The sequence below is a fragment of the Leucopleurus acutus genome (assembly GCF_964270905.1).
Source record: "Leucopleurus acutus genome assembly, chromosome: 8".
Lineage (NCBI taxonomy): Eukaryota > Metazoa > Chordata > Mammalia > Artiodactyla > Delphinidae > Leucopleurus > Leucopleurus acutus.
Window position 1 is genome coordinate 85,958,210 of NC_139151.1, and position 27,275 is coordinate 85,985,484.

The 27,275-nt window shown below is 34.4% G+C and overlaps 1 protein-coding gene across 1 annotated transcript in view; it reads left to right on the plus strand.

The window, feature by feature from the left end:
• The window catches only part of PDHX (pyruvate dehydrogenase complex component X), a 77,060-nt gene that overhangs the window by 38,788 nt on the left and 10,997 nt on the right, over positions 1-27,275 (plus strand). Inside the window, exons 4-7 of the mRNA XM_082845568.1 lie at positions 5,607-5,806; positions 8,664-8,762; positions 15,674-15,848; positions 17,468-17,615. Of these exons, the coding sequence (XP_082701694.1) occupies positions 5,607-5,806; positions 8,664-8,762; positions 15,674-15,848; positions 17,468-17,615 (622 nt within the window). The remainder of the gene's footprint in view (positions 1-5,606; positions 5,807-8,663; positions 8,763-15,673; positions 15,849-17,467; positions 17,616-27,275) is intronic.

Below are 27,275 nucleotides of genomic sequence, written 5' to 3' on the forward strand. Positions count from 1 at the left end.
TTTGAAATGGAAAAAGGTTGTTTGAATTACCATATGTAATAAACGCAACTACATTTTATTGTGTGTGCTTTTGGCAAGCTGTGTTTTTGACCCTAGTTCTGGATTGTTTGGCTGTGAAAGTCTTCCAGAATTGACAGCATTTTCCACTCAGGTATTTAGTAATGCATTTCAGATTACTAATGATGTCATAGGTCAGTAGTGACTGTTCATCTGGCCCCAGAGCTCTGAAGCGGTGTGGGGGGTGTGATTGACGGCAGCTTTAGCGGCACAGATAGCTATTTCCTTGCCAAAGACTGTATGTAGTTTAGGGCTTTGTGCTCTATTATTATTCCACATGCATTTTGGATAATAGGAATAGGAGTATATTCATGTCACAATGTGTACAATTTTATGGGGAAAAAATGGAGAAAAAAATTACGGTGGTTTTACTGATAGTGTTTGGTTTTTGTCTTTTTTTTTAGCCTTTCACCCCACTCCATTCTCAACCACCCCACTAGCAAGTTACAACTTTGTCTTTCAATGTGGAATAATCCTCATATTTTAGCACACATAATAAATGATTTTTAAAGGGATACATATAAGAGATTTTTACTTTCAGCCTCAAGGAGTTGGATAATTGAGCTTGTTAAAAGGCAAGTGATGATATAAAACTCTAGTTTTTAGTTTGCCCACATTTTGAAAGATTAGGAATTATAACCTATTTTGCTATTCATAGGGATTTACTTCCATAGTCTGTGAGAGGTTTTTATACTCTCCCTCTCCTCCCAATCTTATTCTTTTCTTTGTACTCATAATTTTTACCTCTGAATTCCATTTTAAATGTAAAATAATATTATTACATTTCAATTAGAGCCAGAAAAAAAGCTTAGAAGCTCTTAATAATATTAATAAAGAATAATTGGTATCAGTGTAATTTTATGATTTATTTCCAATTAAGTTAATTGGAGAGTTGTTAAATTCTCATTTAATCACTAGTAAGTTGTCATGCGAAAACCTTACATTATTACACATATATCAGTTCATAAGTTTAGTCTTAAATTTATTCAGCAAATTGGATAGCAGGTGTTTTACATGGTAATATAATAGAATATTAGGATGACATTTTTGGAGAGTTTATTAGAGATTGTGTAGTTTGGCTTCAAATGTATTTAGGGTTACTATATAATTTGTCATACAAGTCAGGATACTTTTGAGGGCGAGGAGGGCGTAGGATGTTAGGATTATTTAAACTTATACAATTAAAAAAATATTTAAACTTACATAATTTTAGAAAATTTTAGTTTATTGACTGGCAATGCATTCATTGATAGAGTTTTATTTTATTGGTAGGCCGTTACTCTTCAAAACAATTTTCAAAAACAGAATTCTTTCTAAAACCTACCATCCATGGATATTAAAACAGATTTTTAAAAAACTCTTTATTGATCATCTGAATATTACAAAAACAACAGATCATAATTATTTTTGGTATTGTTCGTCAAATTCAATCAATTTCTTGATTGTTTCCCACTCCAGTACTGTGTCACTGATGTTTTCGAAAGAATGGATTTTTTCAATAAGGTTTTATTTTTTTGTTAGATTCCCTCCTCCCCTCCATTATTTTTTATTAAATTGCCTGCAGTCTCCTTCAGCATTGCATTTTGTAGTTTGAAAGTTAATGGTTGAAATTTGAAATTGTAAGACCTTCAGTTGATTCTTCTCTGTAGACTATAATATTTTTAACTGAGAAAATACCCTCTCAAAGCTCAGAGCAAATTCTACTAATTGGGAGATACTGTCAGTTCTAATTTTTTTAATACTGAAATGGGTAAATGACATTGAAGTAGTAAATGAGTCTATGTTCCCCATGAATTAAAAGCTAAATCATTTATAATCTACTCTTCCTTTCTAAGCTTCTTTGTAAAAATAGTAGCAGTGTCTTGAGGTGCTGTATGATCATTTTGATTAAGCGAATATAATTTACAGATTGGGTACTGATCATATTGAATGTTGTCTCTAGTGTCACACTGCATTGACTCCTTGCTAACTAGCCCTGTGACCTTGAGCAAGTTATTTAACCTTTCTCTGCCTCAGTTTCCTTATATGTAAATGGGAATAATAATAGCACTTCATAAGGTTTTTAAGAGAATTAAATGAGTTAATACTGTGCTAGAACAGTGCCTGGCACTTGAGTACCAGGCAAACTGGTATTCAAGGACTTAGTGGATGTCTCTCCTCCCCTCTGCATTTTAGCTTGTTATTGATTTGTTTTCTGCTTCATTGTTTCTATGTGTCTTCCTTTTAAACCAAAGTTCATAGTGTATATAAGTTAAATATATATATTAAAGAATAAAAACAAGTTAAAACTGTATAATGGTTCAAACTATGATGGAAAATCTGTACTGTTTGCAAGCCAACTAAGCCAGTCATGTGACTCAGCTTATCTCCACTAACCATTGTGCATGTTCCTTCAGTACTCACTTAGCAGCTCTCAAACTGTTCTGTTTTAAAGAAGAAAAATATTTAAATAATTTCTTAACTTACTGATTATTTTTTAATGCCAGAATCAAAGCAGACAGTATTTACCAGCACCTTTAATGGCATGAACCCTCTCAAACAATTTCTCTGTTGCAAAATACTGCTGTAGATATTTTGTGTCTTTAGCATCTCATATCCTTGGGTACACTGGAGCTTATTAAGGGGGCTGTATTTAGCACATTTGCAGATAATACATTTCAGCTTTGGGGGATGTCTCTGGTAGAGAGGACTCATACCAGGGGTCTGCGCCTAGGGATAGAATTCAGACTCTATAGGTATATGTATATTGAGAAATAGTTTGTCACAGAAATAGTTTGTATCAATGTCTCACGTGTTGCTGTTTACCCAGCCTCATGCTGGGCCTTTCGATATGAATTTCCAGTCCTTCCCAATGGGGACAGTCCTCTGTAGTTCAGTCTTGATCCATGTTGAGTATATTTTTGTTTTAAAAATAACTTGGAGGAAAACAACACCGCAATCATAATAATAGCATCTTTCCAATTTATGTAGTACTCACTAGATGTCTGGTACTATTCTGAGTGTCTTGTATATAACTCATTTATTTCTTATGATAATTCTGTGAAGTAGTTAGTAGTATTATTTCCATTTTACAGATGAAGAAACAGGCATGGTGAGATAAAGAAACCTCACCAAGGTCACATAACTAGTAAGTAGCAGAGCCAGCATTGAAGCCCAGGGAGCCTATAGAAAACTGCGAGGGAAGGCTAGTAGTTTAAATGACAGACTCCAGATCGAATATTTGAGCATTAACGGGCTGTTTTAGCAGAACTAAGTGTAAAAATCTTGCATTTAATATTAAATCAGTGACACAAGAGTAAGGGAGAATTTTGATCAAGTAAGTCAAATGCCTGGGAAAAGACCTGGGCCTCTGAGGTGTTGCAAAGCTCCAGATGCTGTAGTGGAGCAGAGCGCATCCACAGTGCTAACTTAGAGGGAGCAGTAACAAAGGCTCATTTGGTTTCTCAGCACAGTTTTGAAAAGAGCATATTCTTCTGTTACTGAGTCTACACAAATTTTAAATATTTGCTGACCACAACATAAGCAAATATCTACAGGAAACTAGCACGCCTCTAAAAGATCTCTTATTGCACTAAGGGAATAGAAAAAGAGAAGTGATTTTAAATTGTATAGTGATTTTAATGACTTTAAATGGAACTATAATAGGCATTATTTTCTTATAACTTCTATTAATATGTTCAAGTTGTGTGGTAGTATATCATTGTTCATGGTATTTGGATTTCATGTTTCATCGTGTCATTTTTTAATGGAAAAATATGAGTAGTTAAAAATAAAATCTACTTGATATTTAGATATGGTAAAAATGGAAATGATACTAAATGCTCATTATTGCCCACTTGTGAAGGTGTCAATAAGTAGGGTATATACGGAATCATTGATATGATTTATTGTAGTAAATGAAACAAGGTGGGGTGTCAGTTTCAGATTCTACATAGTATCTGATTCAGGTTTTAGAAACCTATTGATATTTTTAAAATAAAACTTTCCTTTTTTTAAAGAATGCTTTTTATTTGAGTGAGGTTCTTTGAACTTGGATATTGATCCTATTTCTGGTTCAGTTTTGATAGGAATTAACATCAAGTGTACTTCATATCACTTAATGCTTTCTTCTATCAATTTTTTAAGAAAATTGATCATTTTACTTTGTGATTTTGAGTTAGCAGTTCATAAGCAGGTAAATAGACATTTTCAGAAGAAGAAAAAGTGTTAACCCATTAGTAATCTTAACTCATCTTTTTGACATAGTAAAGAAAAATGAGCAGTCCACAGAAGTGAAACTTTTTAGTATGTGATGAACAACTAAACAAATTGTTCTTGGGTTGTTTAGCATTTTTCTTTCCTCAGCCACAATTCATTAAACGTCCTTATTTAGTTTTATGTACCCATTTCTTTTATATATTTACTGTTCTTCTCCATCAGTAGTTAGTAAACTTAGAAAGCTTCCTAACTCTCAGAATTTATGCCTTATTATTTTAATAGTGCACATATTAATAACCATGAAAATTACTGTTACTTACAAAATGTCAAACCCATTCTAAGAGTTACGCTTTTACTTATAATTACTATACTAGTGACTGTCCTGCAGTCTGTCATTCTATTATTCATTAGATTACATCTCTAATGAACCTTATTTAAAGTAATTGAAAGGGAACAATAGAAAACTTTGAAGGAATGACATTTTCTTCCAGTACTGAACTTATATTATCATCTGAAGGTTCTCTAGGGACTTCTTTTAATAAGTAAATAAGAATCAACTCTTTCTTTATAAATTAATGCTGCTGAAATGCTTCAGATATATTTGAGTTTAAAAAAATCATCTTCGATCTTATTTATGTTTTTAGTTGGCAATATCTATGAAAAAGTGGTCAGCTGAGACACCACCATGTTTCTTATGTACTTACAGAAAATTCATGAGGTTTTTATTTTATTTCTTAGGTCTTTCAAATATACATACAGGGAAGAAATTAAATATAGAGAAATGTGGAAAGTATATTTAACATTATTAACCACAGTAGTTAACCAATTCTGTCTATACAATGGGATGTCCTTTTTTCCAGAGACTAAGTTTACTGAAAAGATCTTACTTTAAATTAATTTTCATAAATATGACTTATTTGAAGGAATTAATCCCTTATGAAATCTTGGAATTCTCTAAGCCATTGTGGAAACTGTCTGGGAAAGACCAATAGTTAAGATATGTTACTACAACTCCTGTTTTGGATTTGTACTGAATGACATCAAGAGGAAGATGGTAATGGTAGCTCTTATATATTTGAAGCCTGTGGGAAAGAGAAGAGATTCTAGATTTTTTTTTTTTTTTTTTTTCAGGAGGTAGAATCAGTAACTGGAAGGAGGAGAGTAGTGAAAAAAGGGGTAAGTGCGGGAAGGCAGGCAAGGCACATGAAAGGCGGAGGCAGGCTAGCTCAGGTGTAGATTTTAGCTCCCGTTAAGAGAGATTTCTAACTGGTACAGAATTATCCAAGGAATAAACTACTTCATGAAGTCATGAGTCTTTCCATCTCTGCAATTATTTTCTTTTTAAAATATAGGTTGCAGAAGGATCTAAAAATATACGGCTAGGTTCACTAATTGGTTTGCTAGTTGAAGAAGGAGAAGATTGGAAACATGTTGAAATTCCCAAAGATATAGGTCCTTCGTCACCAGCTTCAAAACCATCAGTGCCTTGCCCTTCACCAGAACCACAGATTTCTACCCCTGTCAAAAAGGAACACACACCAGGAAAACTACAGTGAGTATGTTTATTTGAATGATGTTATTTAAAAAAAAAAAAATGTTACAGCAACTTTTTGAGTATTTTAATCATTATCCTTTTTAAAACTCCTTTGTACATTAAGTAGGAAGTTGCTGCTCTTCCCTTTTTTTCTCTTAGGAAACTGAGGTCTAGGAATGATTATTTTACCATCATTGTTTATTCCACAGACAAATAGTATTGAATACCTACTATATTCCAGGTACTGTGAAGGCCCTGTACACCTTGTGGAGAAAAAGACAAACAGCCTGTGTCCCCACTGAGCTTGAGTTAGGCTTTAGGATTCCAGAATGGAATTCAGTGTACCAAACTTCATATTGTGTTCTCATTCGTGGAATCCTAATTACTGTAATGTGAATTACAGTTTCAAATGTATAGCTGATATAAAATGAAATTAGCATTTTAACATGCCTTCCTTTTCTAACTACCCTGCATTTGAGTTTCTGACATGTATTAGAGCTCGATTTTGTCCAGTTGTTCTGTAACAACACAGATACTTAGTAAACATCGTTTCACTTTAGCTTTCCATAACTTTAATCGATGGACTCTGAAAATTATGTTTTATTTATTTACTTTAATATTCTCTATAATTATATGAAATTCCTTTTTTATTGTAAAAAAAAGTTCTTTTTAGAAAAATGGTCCTATTAAGAATGCTTTTGAGCATAAATAAAAATGCAGACGCTTTCATTTTTATATTTTTTTCCAGTCATTTACCATTGTCAGTTCTTGTTAGAAGAAGTTGCCAGTGTGTTTGAAGTACTGAGTTTTAACTTTCCATTATCATACACAGTATTTCTGACTCCATTGCCTTGACTCTTTATTTTCCATGAAAATCACAAGGTAGGCTCATGGATGCTTGGTACTTAATGCTCTTTTCCCTTTTGCAAAGGTAGTATACTCTGTGATTTTGTTAATATCCAGTGTTAGAAATTTTCATGGGTCTGAAACCCCATGGTGTAGTTTAAAAACAGCTGACCTGTGAACCTGCACAGTGTTGGCCCATGTAGTGATTTAAAAAAATTTTTTCAGTTGGTTTGTTACTAGCTAATCTTACATTAAAACCTAAAATTTCAGGGCTTCCCTGGTGGCGCAGTGGTTGAGAGTCCTCCTGCCGATGCAGGGGACACGGGTTCGTGCCCTGGTCTGGGAAGATCCCACATGCCGCGGAGCGGCTGGACCCGTGAGCCATGGCCGCTGAGCCTGCGCATCCGGAGCCTGTGCTCCGTAATGGGAGAGGCCACAACAGTGAGAGGCCCGCGTACCGCAAAAAAAAAAAATATATCTAAAATTTCAGTTTCTCTTGAAAAATCTGAAGATTTGGTACCATTGAGCCCATATCAACTAGAGCTGTTTCCCAGAAATGCAGAAAATGCCACATTTGTTCCTCTCCTTTTCGGAGTTATAAACTTCTGGATCTAGCCCGTTTTACTCATTTTTAAAAATATGACTGTGTAGTTATTTGTGTTTGCTGTTAGGCTTAAAGGTCTTATTTGAAGAGTAGACACTTATTCATGTGACCTATTGGTGTGTGTCTCAGTTTCCTTGTCTGTAGAATCAACATAATTGTGTTTGCCTCTCTTCTTTATATATGAAGTAAAAATGCTTGCATGTAAATACTAAGGACTTGAAAAAATATGTTAAGATGTAATTCAACAACAACAACAAAACAACCCAATTTAAGTGGGCAGAGGACTCAAGTGTGCATTTCTTCCAAAGAAGATGTACATATGGTCAGTAAACACATAAAAAGATGTTAGGGAACTGCAAATCAAAACCACATTGAGATATCACTTTGCACTAATTAAAGTGGCTGTTATCTAAAAACAAGAAAAAAAAAACCCAAAACAGAAAATAACAAGTGTTGCTGAGGATATAGAGAAATTAGTATTTCTGTGCACTGTTGGTGGGAATGTAAAATGGTGCAGTCACTCTGGAAAACAGAATTGCTGTTCCTCAAAATATTAAAAATAGAATTACCATATTATCCAGCACTTCCTTTTCTGGATATACTCAAAAGAATTAAAAGCAGGGTCTTGAAGAGATATTTATATACCCATGCTCATAGCAGCAGCATTCACAATTGCCAAAAGATGGAAACATCCCGTATGTCTAAAATGTGCTATATATATACAATGGAATGTTAGTCTTAAAAAGGAAGGAAATGCTGACACATACTGTAACGTGGACGAACCTTGAAGATATGCTAGGTAAAATAAACCAATCACAAAAGGACAAATGATGAATGATTTCACTTATATGAGTTACCTAGAGTAGTCAAATTAGTAAGGATAGAGAGTAGAATGATGGTTGCCAGGGGCTGGGAGGGATGGGGAGTTACTGTTTAATTGGTACAGAGCTTCATTTTGGGAGAATGATAAAGTTCTGGAGATGGGTGGTGGTGCTGGTTGTACAACATTGTAATTGTACTTAATCCCACTCAATTATAACACCTAAAAATGCTTAAAATGGTAAATTTTACATACATTTTACTATAATAAAAAAAACATGAAGGAACAACATAGTTTCTTATTGATGTATGTGGTGAGGAGCCATGTGAAAAGTGATTAGTCAAAATAGAAGCTTTCTCCCTATGAATATTTATTCTTATTAAAAGTGTTTTGAAATAATAACTAGTTAAATTTGTATGAAAATGTTTTCATAGTAACATAAACCAGGTTAGTACAGATTAATTTATTTGACTGTCACTATGGGAGTCATTTTAGCTTTATTATGTTTTAATTTTTCTAATTCTCAGCAAAACTGTGGACATTTAGATATATTTGAATCAAATATAAGTGTTCATTGGTTCCATTAATTTTCATGTTTTCTTTAGGTTCCGTTTAAGTCCAGCTGCCCGCAATATTCTGGAAAAACACGCGCTGGATGCTAACCAGGGCACAGCCACTGGCCCTCGGGGGATATTCACTAAAGAGTACGTGTGTGCTTTTTGTAATAACCAGTTCCATTATTTATCATGATCATCTTTTTCTGAAAGTATTTAAAGAAGGGCTTATTTAGTGTTAAGATTTAAAAGGAAATACACTGTTCTTTTGTACTTTTAATTGCTTTTGTCAGCATAAAATGTATTTTATGCAAGGGTTGTTTTTTGAATAATTGCAGCGTTACTGAAAAATAGTTCTAATTTGATAACTAAGCCAGAACCTTAGAAATGATGATAAATGGAGAAAATTAGAGTGCAGAATGGTGAATCTTTATATTGTTTTTAAGTTTGTATGAAATAATCATGCAATCACATTTAAATTTCTGAAGCATAGTTTAAGAAAAAAATTCATTCTTAACCCATTTGGATTTTGCTCACGTGTACAATCAAAGCAATTTCCATAGGCAGTTGGGTCTCATTTTAGATTTTCTTTTCTGTTCCGTTTCTCAGTCTGTCCGTGAATTAGTACCTCACTTTTTTAGGACCACACTACTAATTAGAAATATTTTATAGTAAGCTTTAAAATCTGATAGAGCTATCCTTTCTCTTCTTTTTCAGTAAACCAGTTTTCTTGGTTTATTTTTATTTTACTATTCTTCCAAATGAATTTTAAACAATTTGTCTAGCCCTACTGGTGGGGTTGGGCAGGAAGACTATGTTCTTTTTATTGGGATTGTAGCACATTTTAAATTAACTTTGGGAGAAGTGAAATCTTTATGATGTTGAGTCTTCCTGTTCAAGAACACTATGTGTTTCTATTTGTTTAACTTTTGTGTCTTTCAAGAATATGTTAAAACAGATAACCCCTGCTCTATTGAAAATTAGTCTGGTGAGGAAGACAGAGGTTAATCAAATAGGCATATGAGCTAATGTGAAATTGCTATAGTGGTGTCTGCCACATTTCTACTAGAGTAATATTAAATTTTCAAATTGAGTTAATGTTTTAAAGCAATATGCTTATTCCCTGTTTATCTACTATTGATAAAAGTGATCAGTAGTATTGGGCAGAAATTTTTACAAGGTGAGGTAGAGCAAAGTTATGAAATTATTAAGTGGCAAACCAGGTGACTTTTCTTTCTTTTCATTGGATTATTTTACTCTTCATTAAAGCATTGGTTTATTGTTGGATATTTCTTTTAATGAAAGCAATACCCTTTAATTCTTAGATATTCTCATTTATCTGTACTTCAGCCTTACTGATTTGTTAATCAGACAGGTGTGTGTGGTTTTCTTAAACATATAGTGTGAAGTTTGTGCCAACATACTCACATGAGTTGGAAATCAGCTGTTCTGACCCCTGGCTGAAACGCAACATCCTGGACTGTGGATTTGTAATTAAAAGACTTAAAAGTTTCACTTAGCCATAAAAAATTAAAATAAAGAATCCTGATAGGTAGTTAAGCCTAGTTTTTTCCCCACATTAATCCTTATTTAGTATATACTACTTGTATCTTAATTTTGTTAATCTTCTACCAGTCCATACCTTATGAAAAAGTCTCTGTCTGTAAAAATGGGAGAAAACAACTTTCTTTATAACATGGTAGACTTACCCATATATATCTGAGGGATAAGATAAAGAGTCTATATTTAATTCATTAATTGTTGAAGATTTGATGAAATGTAAAATAATCATAGATGTAACTTAGAAAGATCAATTTTGCAAATTTGTGAAAGAAATTGGAGCAGAAAAAGACTTGAGGTAAGGAGATAAATTAATAGGCTCATGAAGTAGTCTAGCTAAGAGAGAATGAATACTCAAATGTGGGTAGGAACCTAAAAGAGAGATCACTGATGGATACAGCATTATAAGGAGAAAATCCAGAAGCCTGTAAAGGATAGAATGTAGAACACAGACCAGGATAGCAATGAGTCAAGGGAAGAACTTGGGATTCTGTTCCAGGTGATGACATTTTGGCCCCATAAATAGAAATAAGGGATTTGCAGAAGCATTTGTCTTGGTGGAGTAACTAATGTGTTTGGTTTGAAGCTTATTGTCAGTGCTGACAAACCAGATTCCAGATATTAGAATCAGTGAGGTGAAGATGCATCTTGGGAGATAGTTTGGTACTAGAGAGGAAGGTTTGATAAAGTGATAGTTACAGTTGAGATCATCAGTAGGTAAACATTTTAGAAGGCAAAAATTTCTGTATTGGAGGATATCTAGGAGATGGATATAAGTCAAGGAGGAAGGGCTCTGAGAAAAGGCTCTTGAAGTTGGTGATTAGTGACCGTTTAGAGGGCAAATCAGTGGTGTGACGGCAGTGGGGTAAAGTAGAGTTTTCTTTTTCTTTCCCTTCTCTTTCCGTATGTGCTTAATACATATACGATGAACAAGTATCTTTTTTAAACCCAAGTTGAAAGTTATCATAGTAGTCTGACATCTCCTAAGGAGGACAGAATGGTGTTATCTTGTTGGATACCCTAAGGAAGCACTATTACAGAGTTATGATTTTGATATCTTTGCTATCTTTGTCTGCCTATTACCCAGTCCTTTCCCTGCCCTTTAACTCCCTACTATAAGAGGGTCACCCTTCGGTCTTTAAAATATGACATATTACAAAAGATTTCATGAGGAAAATGGATCCTTAAAGCATGCATTATTGAGAATATTTACTTTGTATACTACTAAAGATACCTTGTTTTAAGTTAAACACTGAGGTGAGCTTTGGAAAAAAAATTTGTCCTCGTGTCATCTACAGAAATGTCATCTTCTGGTAAGACTGACAAATTGCAGCCTTCAGCATAAGCTGTGCCCCAAATACCTTAGCACACATTCTTGAAATAATGAGAGACATCCTTCCTTCTTACCTTGTCAACTAAAAGTGCAAGTAGAAGAGAAAAGTCAGTTGCAAGAGCTGAGGAGGTGTCTCTGACCCATTGTATTTATGAAGAAAACCATAAGTGTCATGGTTGCTATTTTAATGTTTCATGAAAGCAAGCATATTGCTCAGAGTATATGTTGTGCAAAAGCATGTAGACTTTGCTTTGCCTGTACATGTAACTGTTTTAGGAAAACAAGTGCCAGGGACACTGTTGGAGGTTCTTGGCCTATAGCCTAACTTCTTTGGCATATCTACGTCTTAAGTCATACTTGTAGCTAATGTTTGTGTTCGTATCACAGCATCACAAATATAGTAGGCATGACAGTCATGTCTAGTATGTTTTCAGTGGTACTTCTTTTTAAAACTAATTCGTAGCACACCCAAATGACTTAAGGGATCTGGTAGAGAAGGTTCTGCCTTAAGTGAATGCCCAAAGCAGAAGTGAATGGTGTATCAGTTTTTCTCTAATTTTTATAGCTTTTAATATCTACCTGATTCTTCAAGCTTAGACTGATTAATTACTTAATGGACAGAAATCATTAAAAATCTTTCTCTGCATTACAGAAACTAAATTATTGGCTGTTATTAAACAATAATTAACATTCATACTTTATGAGGTATATAAGTGTAAAATCAGCAATAAAACTTTACTGTGAGCCCATGGCCAGAATTGCTTTTCTGCTTGTTTATGATTCATGACTCCTACTTACTTTCAGGGATGAACCTAAACTGCCTTTTCTTGATAAAAATAGTAAGTAATAGTAATGCTGATAGTGAAATAAGAATATGTCTATTTAGTGTGACCAACCTTTTTTAAAGTAGAATGTATTCAGGCATTATTTTAGATTTTTTTAGTCTCCTCAAGTGTTCATTGTTTTCTGTTGTTGTTGTTTGTTGGTTTGTTTGTTTTTAACCGATTACTGCGGGTACACTAGTGATCCCTGTATAAAGAAATCAGTGTGTTTTGTATATGCCATTCTGATGCTAAACTTTAAAACCCAGATTAATAATAGATTTTGTTAGAGAGATGTATTTAATTACCTTATATGATGAAAGGGGACTAGTAATGTTAGACTGTAACAGCTCTTAAACGTGAAATATCCTTTGTTAAAGGTATTTTTCTAAAACAAAAGGCCTTATCTTATATCAGTGCTCACACTTTTATCTATGTGGCCAAGGTTTTGACTCATGATATAAATCCCCAGGAGTTGTAGGGCAGTCATTTACTTCACATGTGAATATTATAACAATTAACTGGAAAAATGGTGCTTTGGGTTAGAAATATCATAAGTAAATTTAAAATTAACTTCCAAATAGGAGTAAGCTTGCTGTTAAAAAGCCTTAAGAGCACATAAGCTCATTCCCCAGGACACTCAGTCTTTCTGCCGTTACCATCAGGTTTGTGGCTCACCCTTGGAGAACCAGGCTTGCCTCTAGTTATGTTCCTGTTACTTTTTGTGTGGTAGCTGAAGGGCCTTTGTCTGGAGGTCCTACTTTTAGCTACTTCAGACTGGGTAGATAACTATTCTTCATTCAATCACAGAATTGCTGTTAATCTGAGATATGCTCATTTAATTCTTTCTATTCTAGCCTTTTCTTCTGAGAAAAAATTGTTCCGACTCTGCCTAGTTTAATTGGCATACTCTACACAGGTATTAGAAAGGTAGTAGGAAATACACAGGCTTTGGAGTTGGCCATACCCAGGTTTGGTCCCAGCCCTGGCAGCTCCTAGCTGCCTACCTCTTCAGCTTCACCTTTAAACCCTCTCCACTTTGTTCACTGCCCTCCTTCTATGCTGGGCTTCCTTCTGTTCTTAGAAGCCCTAATTTCCCTGCCTTTACACTTGCTGTTCTCTGCCTAGAAACATGCTTTTCCCAGCTGTTCGTGAGACTTGCTCCTTCATGTCCATCCACAGAAATATTATTTCTTCAGTCCTTCCCTGACCGCCCTGTTTTAAAGTAACACCTCCTCTCACTCATGACTCTCAATCTCATTACTCTGCTTTATTTTCTTCACTATCTGTTCATTTGTTTACTTGCTTAATGTATGACTCTCCTATAGAATAACACTCCTTGTTGGGAAGTGTTTTAACATTATATTTTCAACACCTAGAGTAGAGTAGGTGCTTGAGAACTACTGACTTAGAAATGGAATTTAACCTCTTTGAACCTACTTACTCATTTATAAAGTGGGAATAATAATACCTCCCTCACATGGCTGGTGTAAGATTACATTAACATAACCACAGTACATACACAAGAGGCTCACTTTTCCAGTTCTATTCCCTCTTTCAGTACTTAAAGATCAAGGATGATACAACCTTTAAGATTTCTTTGTCAGTCTGACCTCTTATCTTAAATGTCAGCTCTTTAATTTTGAAACAAGTAACTTACTTGCACTTAATGTTAAGTTCATGTATCCCTTTCTGGGCCTGATATAAAAATCATAGACTCTCCTTCCTTAAAAATGTACCAGTACACATTGGGAGATCCCTCCCATGATGCCTCCCCAAGCTAGAGCATTCCTGCCTGTGTCAATTTTCTATTGCTGCATGACAAATTGCAACAAACTTAGTAGCTTAAAACAACACCCACTTATTATCTAACAGTGCTGTGGGTCAGAAGTCCTGGTCCAGCATGACTGGGTTTCCAGCTCATGGTCTCACAAGGCTGAAATCAAGGTGTCAGCCAGGGCTAGGGTCTCATCTGAAGGTTGGAGCCCTCTTCCAGGTTCACATCGTTGTTGGCAGAATTCAGTTCCTTGGGGTAGTAGGAGTCTGAGCCCTGTTTTCTTGCTTGCTGTCATCCAAGGATTGCTGTCACCTCCTGGAGGCCTCCTTCAGGTCTTTGCCACGAGGTCACCTCCATAGACAGTTCATAAATGCCTGTTTGCTTCTCCAATGCAAGCAGGAGAATCGCCATTCAAATTTCTTCTTTTAGGAATTCCCTGTTCCTTTTAAAGAACTTATCTGATATGTCTGACCCTTTCAGAATAGTTTGCCTTTTGATTAACTCAGTGTCAGCTGCTTTGGGACCTTAATTATGTCTACAAAATCCATCACCTTTGTCATGTAATGTAACCTAATCATGGCAGTGACATCCATCATATTCACAGGCCCACCCACACTCAAGAGAGATTATATGGGGTATGTACACCAGGAACAGGAATATTGGGGCCATCTCAGAGTTCTGCCTAGTATGTGATAATATCAAATCATTAACTGTGTTTAAGAAATTTTAAAAATATAATTTGCCTTTAGATTTGTGTTACCCTGAAGTTGTTTTTAGACTATGTAAAACCTTTTTCATTTAAAAAAATTTTTAGATTTAAAACATTTTTAAGTACTTTAGAATTGTCAGATTAAAATTTTTGAAAAAACTGTTTTGTTTAAGGAAGTACATGACTTTATACCACTGTAACTTCGAATGGATTGAGAGTTTGAATAGTAGTCTAATTATATCCTTGTAATAAACAAAGACACCTTTGTTTTGCAGAGTAATACAAAGGCAAGTCTGTTACTTGTTTAGTTATTTTTCATTCTAAATGCTGCTATGGCTTAGGTTTATTACATTAGATTGTGCTGATAGCATTTGAGGTATGATTTCCTGGCCATAAACAAGCTAATTTGTACCAGGATAAACAATGCTTTAGTAAATATTCTAATGAAAGTCATAGGTACAGTAAGCTTGACACTTTCTGAATGCTATATGAAAATTATTTCACAAATACCATGAATGAGGGTATAGCTTAATTCATGAATTGCTCATCTACCAAAAGACACTGCCCCCAGAAAAAAAGACTGATTTTCCTTTAAAAAATAACTGTCTACACCCAATACTTTGATAAAATCTGTTTGTTGTTTTATTTTAAAAATGTGCAAATATTGTAGCCATTGGACAAATATGAATCAGTAGAACAGGTAAGAGACAAGATTTTCTTGTCTAGCTCAAATCGTTTTGCATTGTAGCCTTGACATCAGTGTATTTCTTTATTTTCCCTTCACATCTGGCCTCCATTTTCTGAACGTTCTTATATTCCTGGTTGCTAATCATGGTTATCTAACTCCCTTCTTATCTCCAGGGATGCTCTCAAACTGGTCCAGTTGAAACAGATGGGCAAGATCACTGAATCCAGACCCACCCCAGCCCCGCCAACCATTCCCACAGCGTCTTTACCCCCACAGGCCACAGCCAGGCCATCTTATCCCCGGCCAATGATCCCTCCAGTATCAACTCCTGGACAGCCTAATGTAGCGGTAATGTCATCTGAGTAGATTTTTATTTTTCAGATTTAAGCGAGAAAGAAAATAAGAACCATTGCTCTATGTTTCATGAGTTCTTTTACCAGTCCATTATAGTAGTAGCTCAAAGTGGTGAAGACAAAAATTCTCTAAATGTTTTGTTTTGCACATTTCCATAAACCAGATTTGTTTGTACAATGCTAATAACTTCCAAATAGAATTATGATTCAATTTAAATTTGCCACAAGTTCCAAAATGTCAGTGCCATGTATATGCTCTATAATCGTGATACTTTTCATATCTTTTTTCTTGGGTGTGATACTCATAATTGGTAGCTGATACCAGCTCCCTTTTGTGCATATGTTTTATTTTTTGACTAAGGGAGTTGATAGTCTTACTGTGAATAACTATAGAGATTGTATAGCTAATCATTCTTTACTTCTTGGATACATGTAATAGCCCTTTTTTGTTTTCAAATTACTCCATTTTGCCTCTCTGTCTCCCTTTCTTAGTACCTTTTATGTCATTTGCTTCCCATCAGAAGAAATGCAAGATAATCAGGTTTGTTATAAAGCTGAATGGGCACTGAAAAAAATAAATAAATAAACCTACACTGCTTTTTCTGATGGAGAAATATATTCCAATATAGTATTTTAAAAGAATTAAAAACAGTACAAGTTTCATGAGAAACAGATTTTTTAAATGTACATTAATGATTCGTGACTACATACACAAAAGTTTATGAGTAATCAAATCTTATTTCTTTAAAAAGTAAGTTATTCAAATTTGAAAGATAAACCTTTAAAATTCTTACAGTATGTAGACAGCATTTATTTTATTTGATCAAGTATTTTGCTAACATAAGATGTTTAATTCCCACAGAAAGCATTTATAAAAAAAGAAGTCAGCTGTAATTTTGGCTGATTTGTATTATCCTAAGTGATTGTAATCCAGTCCCAGAATGGAGTGAAGGACAAAGAAGGAATTAGACATAATTTAAGGTCCATCATATTTTTGTTAGAGGTTTAAGGAACAGAATGGAAAAGCTACAGTAAAGTTACAGGAAGATTTTATTATCCCATTCATACTTTATGAGTTTCTTGGAAATAAGATGCTCATGTGATTTTTTATTTTTAATTACAAACCAAAATAGAAATAATTTGGCAGATTATCTAGTATTTTGAATTACCTTTTTCTCATGTATGCCATTTTTACAAGTAAAAATTGCCTGTAGTTGTTGATTTATTGATTGCTTTGAGTTTTATTAAGAAGTGATGTTTGTAACAGAAGCTACTTACAGGCTTGTAGGTGATATCTCAATAAGCACACCCATGAGGGGTTAATTCATGATTTGGTACATTTCTTTTTAATCATCTTAAACATGGTAACATAGATGTTCCATTCACAACTGAAACATGAATTTTTCTGCTTTTTTTCTACAGTCATATACTATAAAGTTAAAATTCCTCAGATTTCTTATATTTCTTCTTATACTAAGAATTTTTCATAACAGTTTTACTGTATTAATTTTTATTTTCATAAGTTAGGTCATTGAGACTGGATTTCAGTTACAGTTTGTTTGCTTGTTTTTTCCAATTCTATTTATGGTTTAACGGACATGTTATTCTTTGCAGGGCACGTTCACTGAAATCCCTACTAGCAATATTAGAAGAGTTATTGCCAAGAGGTTAACTGAATCTAAACGTACTGTACCTCATGCATATGCTACTACTGACTGTGACCTTGGAGCTGTTTTAAAAGTTAGGCAAAATCTGGTCAGAGGTTAGTAAAGTTGAGTTTATTTAATGTAATACACATGCTAAACTAACTATTATGAGATCTTTTATTTATGAAATGTACATTGTGTAGCTTTTTCCATCAATTTCATCATCTGGGCATATTTTAGCCCTAGAAGAGAATTGGTTCTCTTTTCCTATAATAAATTGGTTATATAGTATTGAATACGTCATACTTTTTGGTACGATATCTGAAGAAGCAGTTCTTAACATTTTAGAAAGTATAAAATCCAAAACTGATTTAAGAATGTTTTAGATTGTAAATATATCTTAGATATCACTCTTTATACATTTTAACTTTTAGTTCCTCTTCAAAATGTACTTTCATGTTATTAAATTTGTAATGTTCCTTCTCCAAATCTATTAAAACTAAGGTTGCTGAGAGACATATAAATTTTTAGAATGATCTGATGTTTTATTTTTTTCTTTCCAATCTGTATGGCTTTATTTCATTTTCTTGCCTTATTGCACAGTCTAGGACCTCTGTTACAGTGATCAGTATGTGATAAAAGCAAACATTCTTGCCTTGTTCTTGATCTTGGGGGAAGGCATTCAGTCTTTAACATTAGCTGTTGATTTTTTGGAAGATTCTCTTCTTCATGTTGAAGAAATTTGTATTCCTAATTTGCCAAGAATTTTAAGCATGAATGGATGTTAAGTTTTTTCAAATACTTTTTCTGTATCTTTTGAAGTAATCTTTTCTTTCCTTGTTAATATGATGAATTACATTGGTTGATTTCATGTTGAATCACCTTTGTTTACATGAGTGATTCCTCATTAGTTAGTGAGATTAAAATTCATTTAATCATTAAAACTTTTCTCATATATTGCTTGATCCCATTTTCTAAAATTTAGCTAAGAATCTTTACACCTGTGCACATGAGAAATACTAGTCTGTCGTTTTTCTTTTATTGAGTTTTTTTTTACTGGGTTTGTTATCACAGAATAAGTTGGGAAATGTTTCTTACTCCCTTTATTTTCTGGAAGAGTTTGAGTAGAATTGGTTTTACTTGTTTTTTAATTGTTCGGTAGAATTTACCAATGAAGCTTTTTAGGAATGCCATTTTCTTTATGGGGATTTTTAACTACAAATTCAACTTTTAAAATAGATTAAGAGTTATTATTTTTTCCTGAATGACCTTTGGTAGTTTGTGTTTTTCAAGGAATTTGTTTATGTCTTCTAAGTTATCAAATTTATTGGCATTAAGTTGATCGTATTACCTTATTATACTTTTAACATCTGTGTATACAGTTGGCCATTCATATTCACAGCTTCTGCATCTGTGAATTAAACCAACCATATTTTTTTTTAATTCCTGAAAGCTCCAAAAAGCAGAACTTGAATTTGCCATGCACTGGTAAATATTTACATAGCATTTACATCATATTAACTATTACTAGTATTCTAGAGATTTAAAGTTTACGGGAGGATGCATGTAGGTTATATGCAAATACTACACCATTTCATGCAAGGGACTTGAACATTCTCGGATTTTGGTATCCAAGGCATGTCCTGAAACCAGTTCCCCTCGGATATGGAGGGATGACTGTAAAGGAGATGAGATTACCATTTTTTATATTAGTAATTTGTCTTCTAACTTTCTTGGTCAGTCTGGCTAGAGGTTTATCAATTTTATTGATCTCTTTAAAGAATCAGTTATTTGATTTTACTAACTTTTTCTATTTCTATAATTTTGTTTTTATTGATTTTTACTCTCATCTTTATTATTTCATTTTTTCTATTTGCTTTCGGTTTAATTTGCCCTTTTTTTCCCTAGTTTCTTAAGGTGAAAATCGATGTCAATATAATATAATAAACTTTATTTCTAACGTAAGCATATGATACTTTTAATTTTAAGTTCCCTTTAAGCAGTGCTTCAGCTGTATCCCATAAATTTTGGCATGTTTTATTTTCCTTCCTACTCAGTTCAAGATGTTCTCGAATTTCCCTTGTGATTTCTTTTTTGATTAATCAGTTATTTAGAAGTATAAGTTTAATTTCCAAATATTTAGGGACTTTTCAGTTTTCTTTCTTTTATGATTTCTAGTTTAACTCCACTGTGTTTAGAGGAGACACTTTGTATGATTTAAATCTTTTTAAGTTTGTTGAGATTTATTTTATAGTCATAATGTTACCTGGTCCAAGCTCATACTGCTCACTGCACAACAGGCCAATAAATTGAGAGACGAGATGTTAGGGCAAGTAATAGCACTTTATTCAGAAAGTCAGCAGACCAAGAAGATGGCAGACTGTGTCCCAAAGAACCATCTTACCCGAGTTAGAATTCAGGCTTATTTTATACTAAAAGGGTAGGGGATGTGACTGGTTGTTGCAGTCTTTTTGGTGCTGGAATCCTTTGTTCTACAGTGCCAGGGTGGGTCTGGTCACAATGTTCCTGTAAACCTCCAACAAGGCAATTGCTTTCTGCTCTGCAACTTTTTATCTCTATGTGAATGGAAAAGTGTTACACCTTTAAAGTTCAAGCCTCTGCCTGCAGAGCATTGAGAAAGGGCTATTATGTATATTTCAGGCTATAGGCAATATTCTTTTACAAAGATGCAGAGCCAGCACAACTAAGCACAGGCAGTGGAGCACAAAGGTTAGTGTCCTTGAAAAGAATGTGTGTCCTACTTTTGAGGAGTGTTTTATGAATGTTGGTTAGGTGAAGTTGGTTGATACTATTGTTCTTACCTTCTGTAAACTTACTGATTTCCTGTCTCTTTGTTTTATTAATTCTTGAAAGACAAGCGTTAAAATCCTTAATTATAATTGTAAATTTCTCTGTTTCCCCTCTTAGTTTTTATCAGTTTTTGCTTCATGTATTTTGAAGGTCTGTTATTAGGCATATACACATTTAGGATTTTTATGTTTTCTTGGTGAATAGACCCATCATGTTATGTCCTGTCTGTTCCTGGTATAATATTCCTTATCCTCAAACCTCCTTTGCCTGATATTTGTATAGGCATTCCAGATTTCTCTGGTTAGTGTTTTTATATTATGTCTTTTTAGATCTTTTTACTCTGAATGTATGTGTATCTTTATGCCTCACAGATATCATGAGTTCAGTTCCAGACCACCACAATAAAGCAAATATTTCAATAAAGCAAGTCACACTTTTTGCGGGGGGGGTTCCCGTGCATATAAAAGTAATGTTACACTATACTATAGTCTGTTAAGTGTGCTGTAGCATTATGTCTAACAATACTTTATTGCTAAAAATGCTAACCACCATCTGAGCCTTCAGCTGGTGGAGGGTCTTGCCTTGATGTTGAGTGCTGTGGACTGATCAGGGTGGGAGTTGCTGAAGGGTGGGGTGCTTGTGGGCATTTTTAAAAGAATAAGACAGCAGTGAAGTTTGCTACATTGATTGACTGACTCTCCTCTCACAAACGACTCTGTGTAGCAGCGATGCTGTTTGATAGCATTTTGTCCACAGTGGAGCTTCTTTCAAAAGTGGAGTCAATCTTCTCAAACCCTGCTGCTGCTTATCAACTAAGTTTATGTAATATTCTGAATCCTTTGTTGTCATTTCTACAGTCTTCACAGCATCTTCACCAGTAGATTCCATCTCAAGAAACCACTTTCCTTCCTTATCAGTAAGAAGCAACTCCTCATCTGTTCAAGTTTTATCATGAGATTACAGCAATTCAATCATATCTTCAGGTTCTACTTCTAATTCTAGTTTTCTTGCTGTTTCTTCCACATCTGCAGTTATTTCCTCCACTGAAGTCTTGAACCCCTCAAAGTCATTCATGAGGATTGGAATCAACTTCCAAACTCCTGCTAATGTTGATATTTTGACCTCTTTCCATGAATTACAAATGTTCTTAATGGCAGCTAGAATAGTGAATCCTTTACAAAGGTTTTCAACCTACTTTGCCCAAGTCCATCAGAGGAATCACTATATATGGCAGCTATAGCCTTATGAAATGTATTTCTTACAAGGACTTACTTGAAAGTCGAAATTATGTTTGATCCACGGGCTGCATAATGGATTGTTAGCAGGCATGAAAACAACATTAATCTTGTTGTACATCTCCGTCAGAGCTCTTGGGTGATGTGGTGCATTGTCAGCGAGCAATCATATTTTAAGATGAATCTTTTTTTCTGAGCAGTAGGTCTCCACAGGGAGCTTAAAATATTCAGTAAACTGTTTTGTAAACAGTATGTAAACTGTATGCTGTTATACAGGCTTTTTTGTTCCATTTATATATAGAGCACAGACAGAGTAGATTTAGCATAATTCTTAAGGGCCCTAGGATTTTCGGAATGGTAAATGAGCCCTGGCTTCAACTTAAAGTCACCAGCTGCCTAACCGGAGAGTCAGCCTATCCTTTGAAGTTTTGAGGCCAGCACTGACTTTCTCTAGCTATGAAGTCCTAGATGACATCTTTCAATAGAAGGCTGTTTCATCTACATTGAAAATCTGTGGTTTAATGTAGCCATCTTCCTTAATGTTCTTAGCTAGATCCTCTGGATAACTTGCTACAGCTTCTACATCAGCACTTACTGCTTCACCCTGCACTTTTATGTTATAGAGATGGCTCTTTCCTTAAACCTCATGAACCAACCTCTGCTGGCTTCAAACTTTCCTCTGCAGCTTCCTCACCTCTCTCAGCCTTCACAGAATTGAAGAGTTAGGGCCTCGCTCTGGATCGGACTTTGGCTTAAGGGAATGTTGTGGCTGGTTTGATCTTCTATCCAGACTACTCAGACTTTCTTCCTATCAGCAGTAGGGCTGTTTTGCTTTGTTATCATTCATGTGTTCTCTGGAGCAGCACTTTTAATTTCCTTCAAGAACTTTTCCTTTGCATTCATTTGCAACTTGGCTAATTGTTCAGCACTAGAGGCCTAGCTTTCAGCCTACCTTGTCTTTCAACATGCCTTCCTCACGAAGCTTGATCACTTTTTGCTCTTGATTTAAAGTGAGAGATGTGTGACTCTTCCTTTCACTTGAACACTTAGAGGCCATTGTATGGTTATTAATTGGCCTAATTTCAACATTGTTGAATCTCAGGGAATAAAGAGACCTGAGGAAAGGGAGAGAGACAGGGGAACAGCCAGTCAGTGGAGCAGTCAGAACACACGCAAATATTTATCAATTAAGTTCACCTTCTATGTGTGTGGTTCATGGCACCCCAAAACAATTACAATAGTAACATCAAAGATCACTGATCTCAGATCACCATAACAAATATAGTAATAATGAAAAAGTTTGAAATATTGAGAGAATCACCAAAATATGACACAGAGACATGAAGCGAGCACATGCTGTTGGGAAAATGGCACCAGTAGACTTCCTTGAAGCAGCATTGCCACAAACCTTCAATTTGTTAAAAAAAACAAAAACATAAAAACCCCATCACAATATCTGCAAAGGGCAGTAAAGCAAAGCACGATAAAATGAGGTATGCCTGTATTTAGATGGTTCCTTGCAGACAGCATATAATTGGTTCTCACTTTTTTAATCCAATCCTGTGGTTTCTTTTTATTAAGATTTAAACTATTCACATTTAATGATTTGTTCTTTGTTTTTCCTTTGTAAAATTTTCTTTTGTACCATTTATTGTCCTTTGTTTTTGTCCCATCATTCTTCCTGTTTTTCCTGTTTCTTATCTCATTTTGGATTATTTATGATTCCATTTTATTTCTTTTTACTCTCTCTCCTCTCTCATTATTTATTTATTCATGTTTGTTTATTTTTGTGGTTCCTTTAGGGTTTACAGTATAATTCTTTATCACATCTACCTTCATATTTTTATTGCACCACCTCATGTATAATGTAAGCACCTTACAGTATGCCTGTATTCCCTCCCTCATCCTTTATGCTGTTATTCTTATGCTTTACTTCTACATATGATATCAGCAGAATATATGTATAATTTTTTTTTACTTTAGCAAATCAACTATATTTTAAAGTTTTAAAAATGAGGGGAAAAATGTCTTTTTATACTTGTATGTATTTTTACCAGTTTCATCATTCTTCATTTCTTTGTACAGAACCAGAGTGCTAGCTATCTGCTATCATACTTCTGCCTGAAGAACTTTCTTAATGTTTCTTGTGGTACAGGTTGGCTGGCAAAAAATTCTTTCAGTTTTTGTCTGGAAAAGTCTATTTCTCCTTCATTTTTTTCCATCCCTTGAATTATGAATTCTGGTGAAATATACATAACACAAAATTTACCATCTTAACCATTTTTACATATACAGTTCTGTGGTATTAAGTACATTCATATTGTTGTGCAGCCATTGCCACCATGCATATTCACAAAACTCTTCATTGTGTAAAACTGAAGCACTATACCTGTTAAACAGTAACTCCCTGTTCCCCTTTCCCCTCAGCCTCGAGCAGCCACTATTTTACTCTCTGTTTGTGTGAATTTGACCACTCTGTATCTCATTTGAGTGGACTCATACAGTACTTGTCCTTTTGTGACAGACTTATTTCACTTAGCATATTGTTCTCAAGGTTCATTCACAATGAGCATATGTTAGAATTTTCATCCATTTTAAGACTGAATGATATTCCATTTTATGTATATACCACATTCTATGTATTCATTTATCTGTCAATGGACAGTTGGTTGCTTCCATCTTTTGATTTTTATGAATATGCTTCTGTGAACATGGATGTACAAATATCTCTTTGCATCTCTACTTTCAGATCTTGTGGTTGTATCCCCAGAAGTGTTACTGCTGAATCATATGGTAATTCTAACTCTAACTTTTTGAGGAACTCACATACTGTTTTCTGTTGTGGCTGCATCATTTTATATTCTTATCATCAGTGCAAATCAGGGTCCCAGTTGCTCTGTATCCTCACTAACACTTGTTATTTCTGTGATTTTGATAGTAGTCATTCTAATGGGTGTGTCTCCTTCATTTTTGAAAGATTCTTTTGCTGGGTATAAAATTTTGAGTAAATAGGTTTTTTTCCCCCAGTATTTTTACTTAAAGATACCATTCCATTATCTTCTGACTTGCAGAATATCTGCTGCCATTCTTAATCTGTGTTTCCCTGTATATAATGTTTTCTTTCTCTCTGGTTGCCTTCAAGATTTTCTCCAATAGCAGCTTGACTATTATATGCCTAACATTTTTTGTTTTTTGTTTTTTCCCTATTGAATTTATCCTGTCTGGGTTTCTCTCAGCTTCTTGGATTTGTGGTTTGTTGTCTTTCATTAATTTTGAAAAACTCCCAGATACAGTTATTTTTAACTATATCTTCTGCTTCATGTGTTTTCTCCTTGGAACTCTAATTATAAATGTTAGACATAATTGTAACGCTTAGATGTAACCTCAGCTCCCTAATAAGCTCAAGAAAGTTATGATTTTGTAGTTTATGTTGCTTTTCCTCCCACCCTATTTGGATGGGCACAACTTTCTCTTGTGGCTTTCTGCATCCTAAGTGAAAGCAGAACTGAAAAATCAGTATAGGTACAGGCTTTCAAACCTGACAGATTTTAATAGTCCAAGGAACTAAATGGAAAGCTGTTTTAGACAGAGTGATCAATGTTCAAAAAGTTAACCCTGAAAGCTCCCCTTACAGGTATCAAATCATACTTGCTAGTTATGATATAGAGGTTATTGTGGGAATAATTTTCCTGATTCCTTCCTCTCATGAGGCAGGAAACAGTACTATTTCATTGGAGGTATGGATTAGTGTAGTATCTTTGCATGGACCAGGTTTGGTATGTCCTTTCAATTAGGGATTTTTTGATGAGTCTTCAAAGGGCCCACATTAAAGGTTATAGTATATAACATTCTATAAGTATGTTCCACACTTTGTTTTGTACCAGTATGCAAAGGAGAATATTTGATATTCCCTCACAATGTATTTCCTACTCTCTTCTTAATAAATGTTACCAATGGTCTTTCTGTATGTTTGAAAATGTCCACAAAAAAAAAAAAGCAAAAAAAACTTTTCTGTAAGTTTTAAATTTTATTTTAAAATAAAGGAACTTGAAAAAAATCTCCTTTGCACATATTAGATTTGAGATGCCTATCAGACTCGTAAGTAGAAAATGTCATGTGAGAAAGAGGGTGTATGAGTCTGAAGCTCCAGATACACCAGGATTCAAGATAGAATTTGGAGGAATCATTATCATATAAATGGTATCAAACTGAAAGTTCTCACCTGGCGAGATGTCAACATTGAGAGAAAGGGACTGAAAGTAAGTAAGCAGAGAGTAGAATAAAACCAGGAGAGTCTGTGACACAGAAGTCAGAAAGAGAACATGTTTCAAGATGAAGAAAGTGGTCAAATGTAGGAGTATGATGAGGGCAGGGAATTTTAAGTGAGGCCTATGGACTTGGGCAGTAGATTTGGAAACCATCAGCTGGTAAATGGTTTGGGAAGTCTTCACTGTGGACACCTATGGATAGTAGGTAAAGTGAGAAGGAGGCAGAGGGAGGCATGAGAGGTAAGCAGAGTGTGTTCATAAAATATTCTGTCTGCATATTTGAATTTATGCAGACCAAATTTTCTGTATGTGGGTATCATTAAGTCTCTAAGCACTGGAAATCCGTTTGTTTTTCTGCTCCCAGAGGAGTTTTAAACAAACAAAAATGCTTGTGTTTCAGGAAATCTGAATTGTAAGAGCTGTGTATTAGAAGAGCAGCTGACAGTTACCATGACAGTTTGACAGTATTTAGGTTTATGGTAATACATCTAATCCCTTTCTGAAATCTTAGCATGCCTTTGGAATGAGATATCATTCATGTAAAATTCCATCATAGTAGAGTAACAGGATTTGTGTATCCTACCACATACCATCAACTGACTAGATACCATCTTAAAGTCTTTTTATAGAAGCCGTTGCAATAAAGAATCAAATGTAGTTTACATTTTCAACACTTTCATACGCACTGGGAAAAGCAGAGGTATAAACCAAATGCTTTCATTAAGATCAGCTCTTTGGGAAGGGAGGGGACCCCAGCTTTATCTTAAAACATTATACTGGAAGGAAATTGATTTAAATGGATTCACCATAAAACTAGACAGAGAACCTCATTTTATTCATTGCATTAAGACCCACGCCAGCATTGCTTCATCTTTGGCATTTGCTATATCCTGTTTTGTTAAGTTAAAAAGCAGCTCTTATTTAATGCAGTGATCTTAAATTTATTGATTGTACACTTTGTTAGTAAAAAGAAATTTCTGAACATCCCCGCTCTGAACGCTATTTAAAATTTGTTTCTTTAAAGTGACTACAGCTACCACTGTTCTAATATAATCCATGTATTATAAAGAATACACAGAATACGGACGTTTGAAAAGGATGTGGGAAAAAAATGAATCATCTTGTAAACTTCCTGACTATATATGCCATGGACAGACCATTTGTCTTTTTCAAGACATGGGACTTGGATCTTTTCTTTCTGATTATGGTTGTCATGTGTCTTTTAAGTTCTTGTGTATGCTATCTGAGCAGTTTAAAAGAACTGTAAATCAGGATCAGGAGAAAACTTTTATATTCATGGTTAATATTAACCCAGGACCTCATATAATGCAAGTTTTTCTACTCAGAGGAACCATGACTAAACGAACAAAACCTGTAATATTTTTTATCATTGTTTGTCAGTGCAGTCCATAATTTAAAAGTTTGAAATCATAATGGTTAATTTAAAAGTTTTATTATGAAC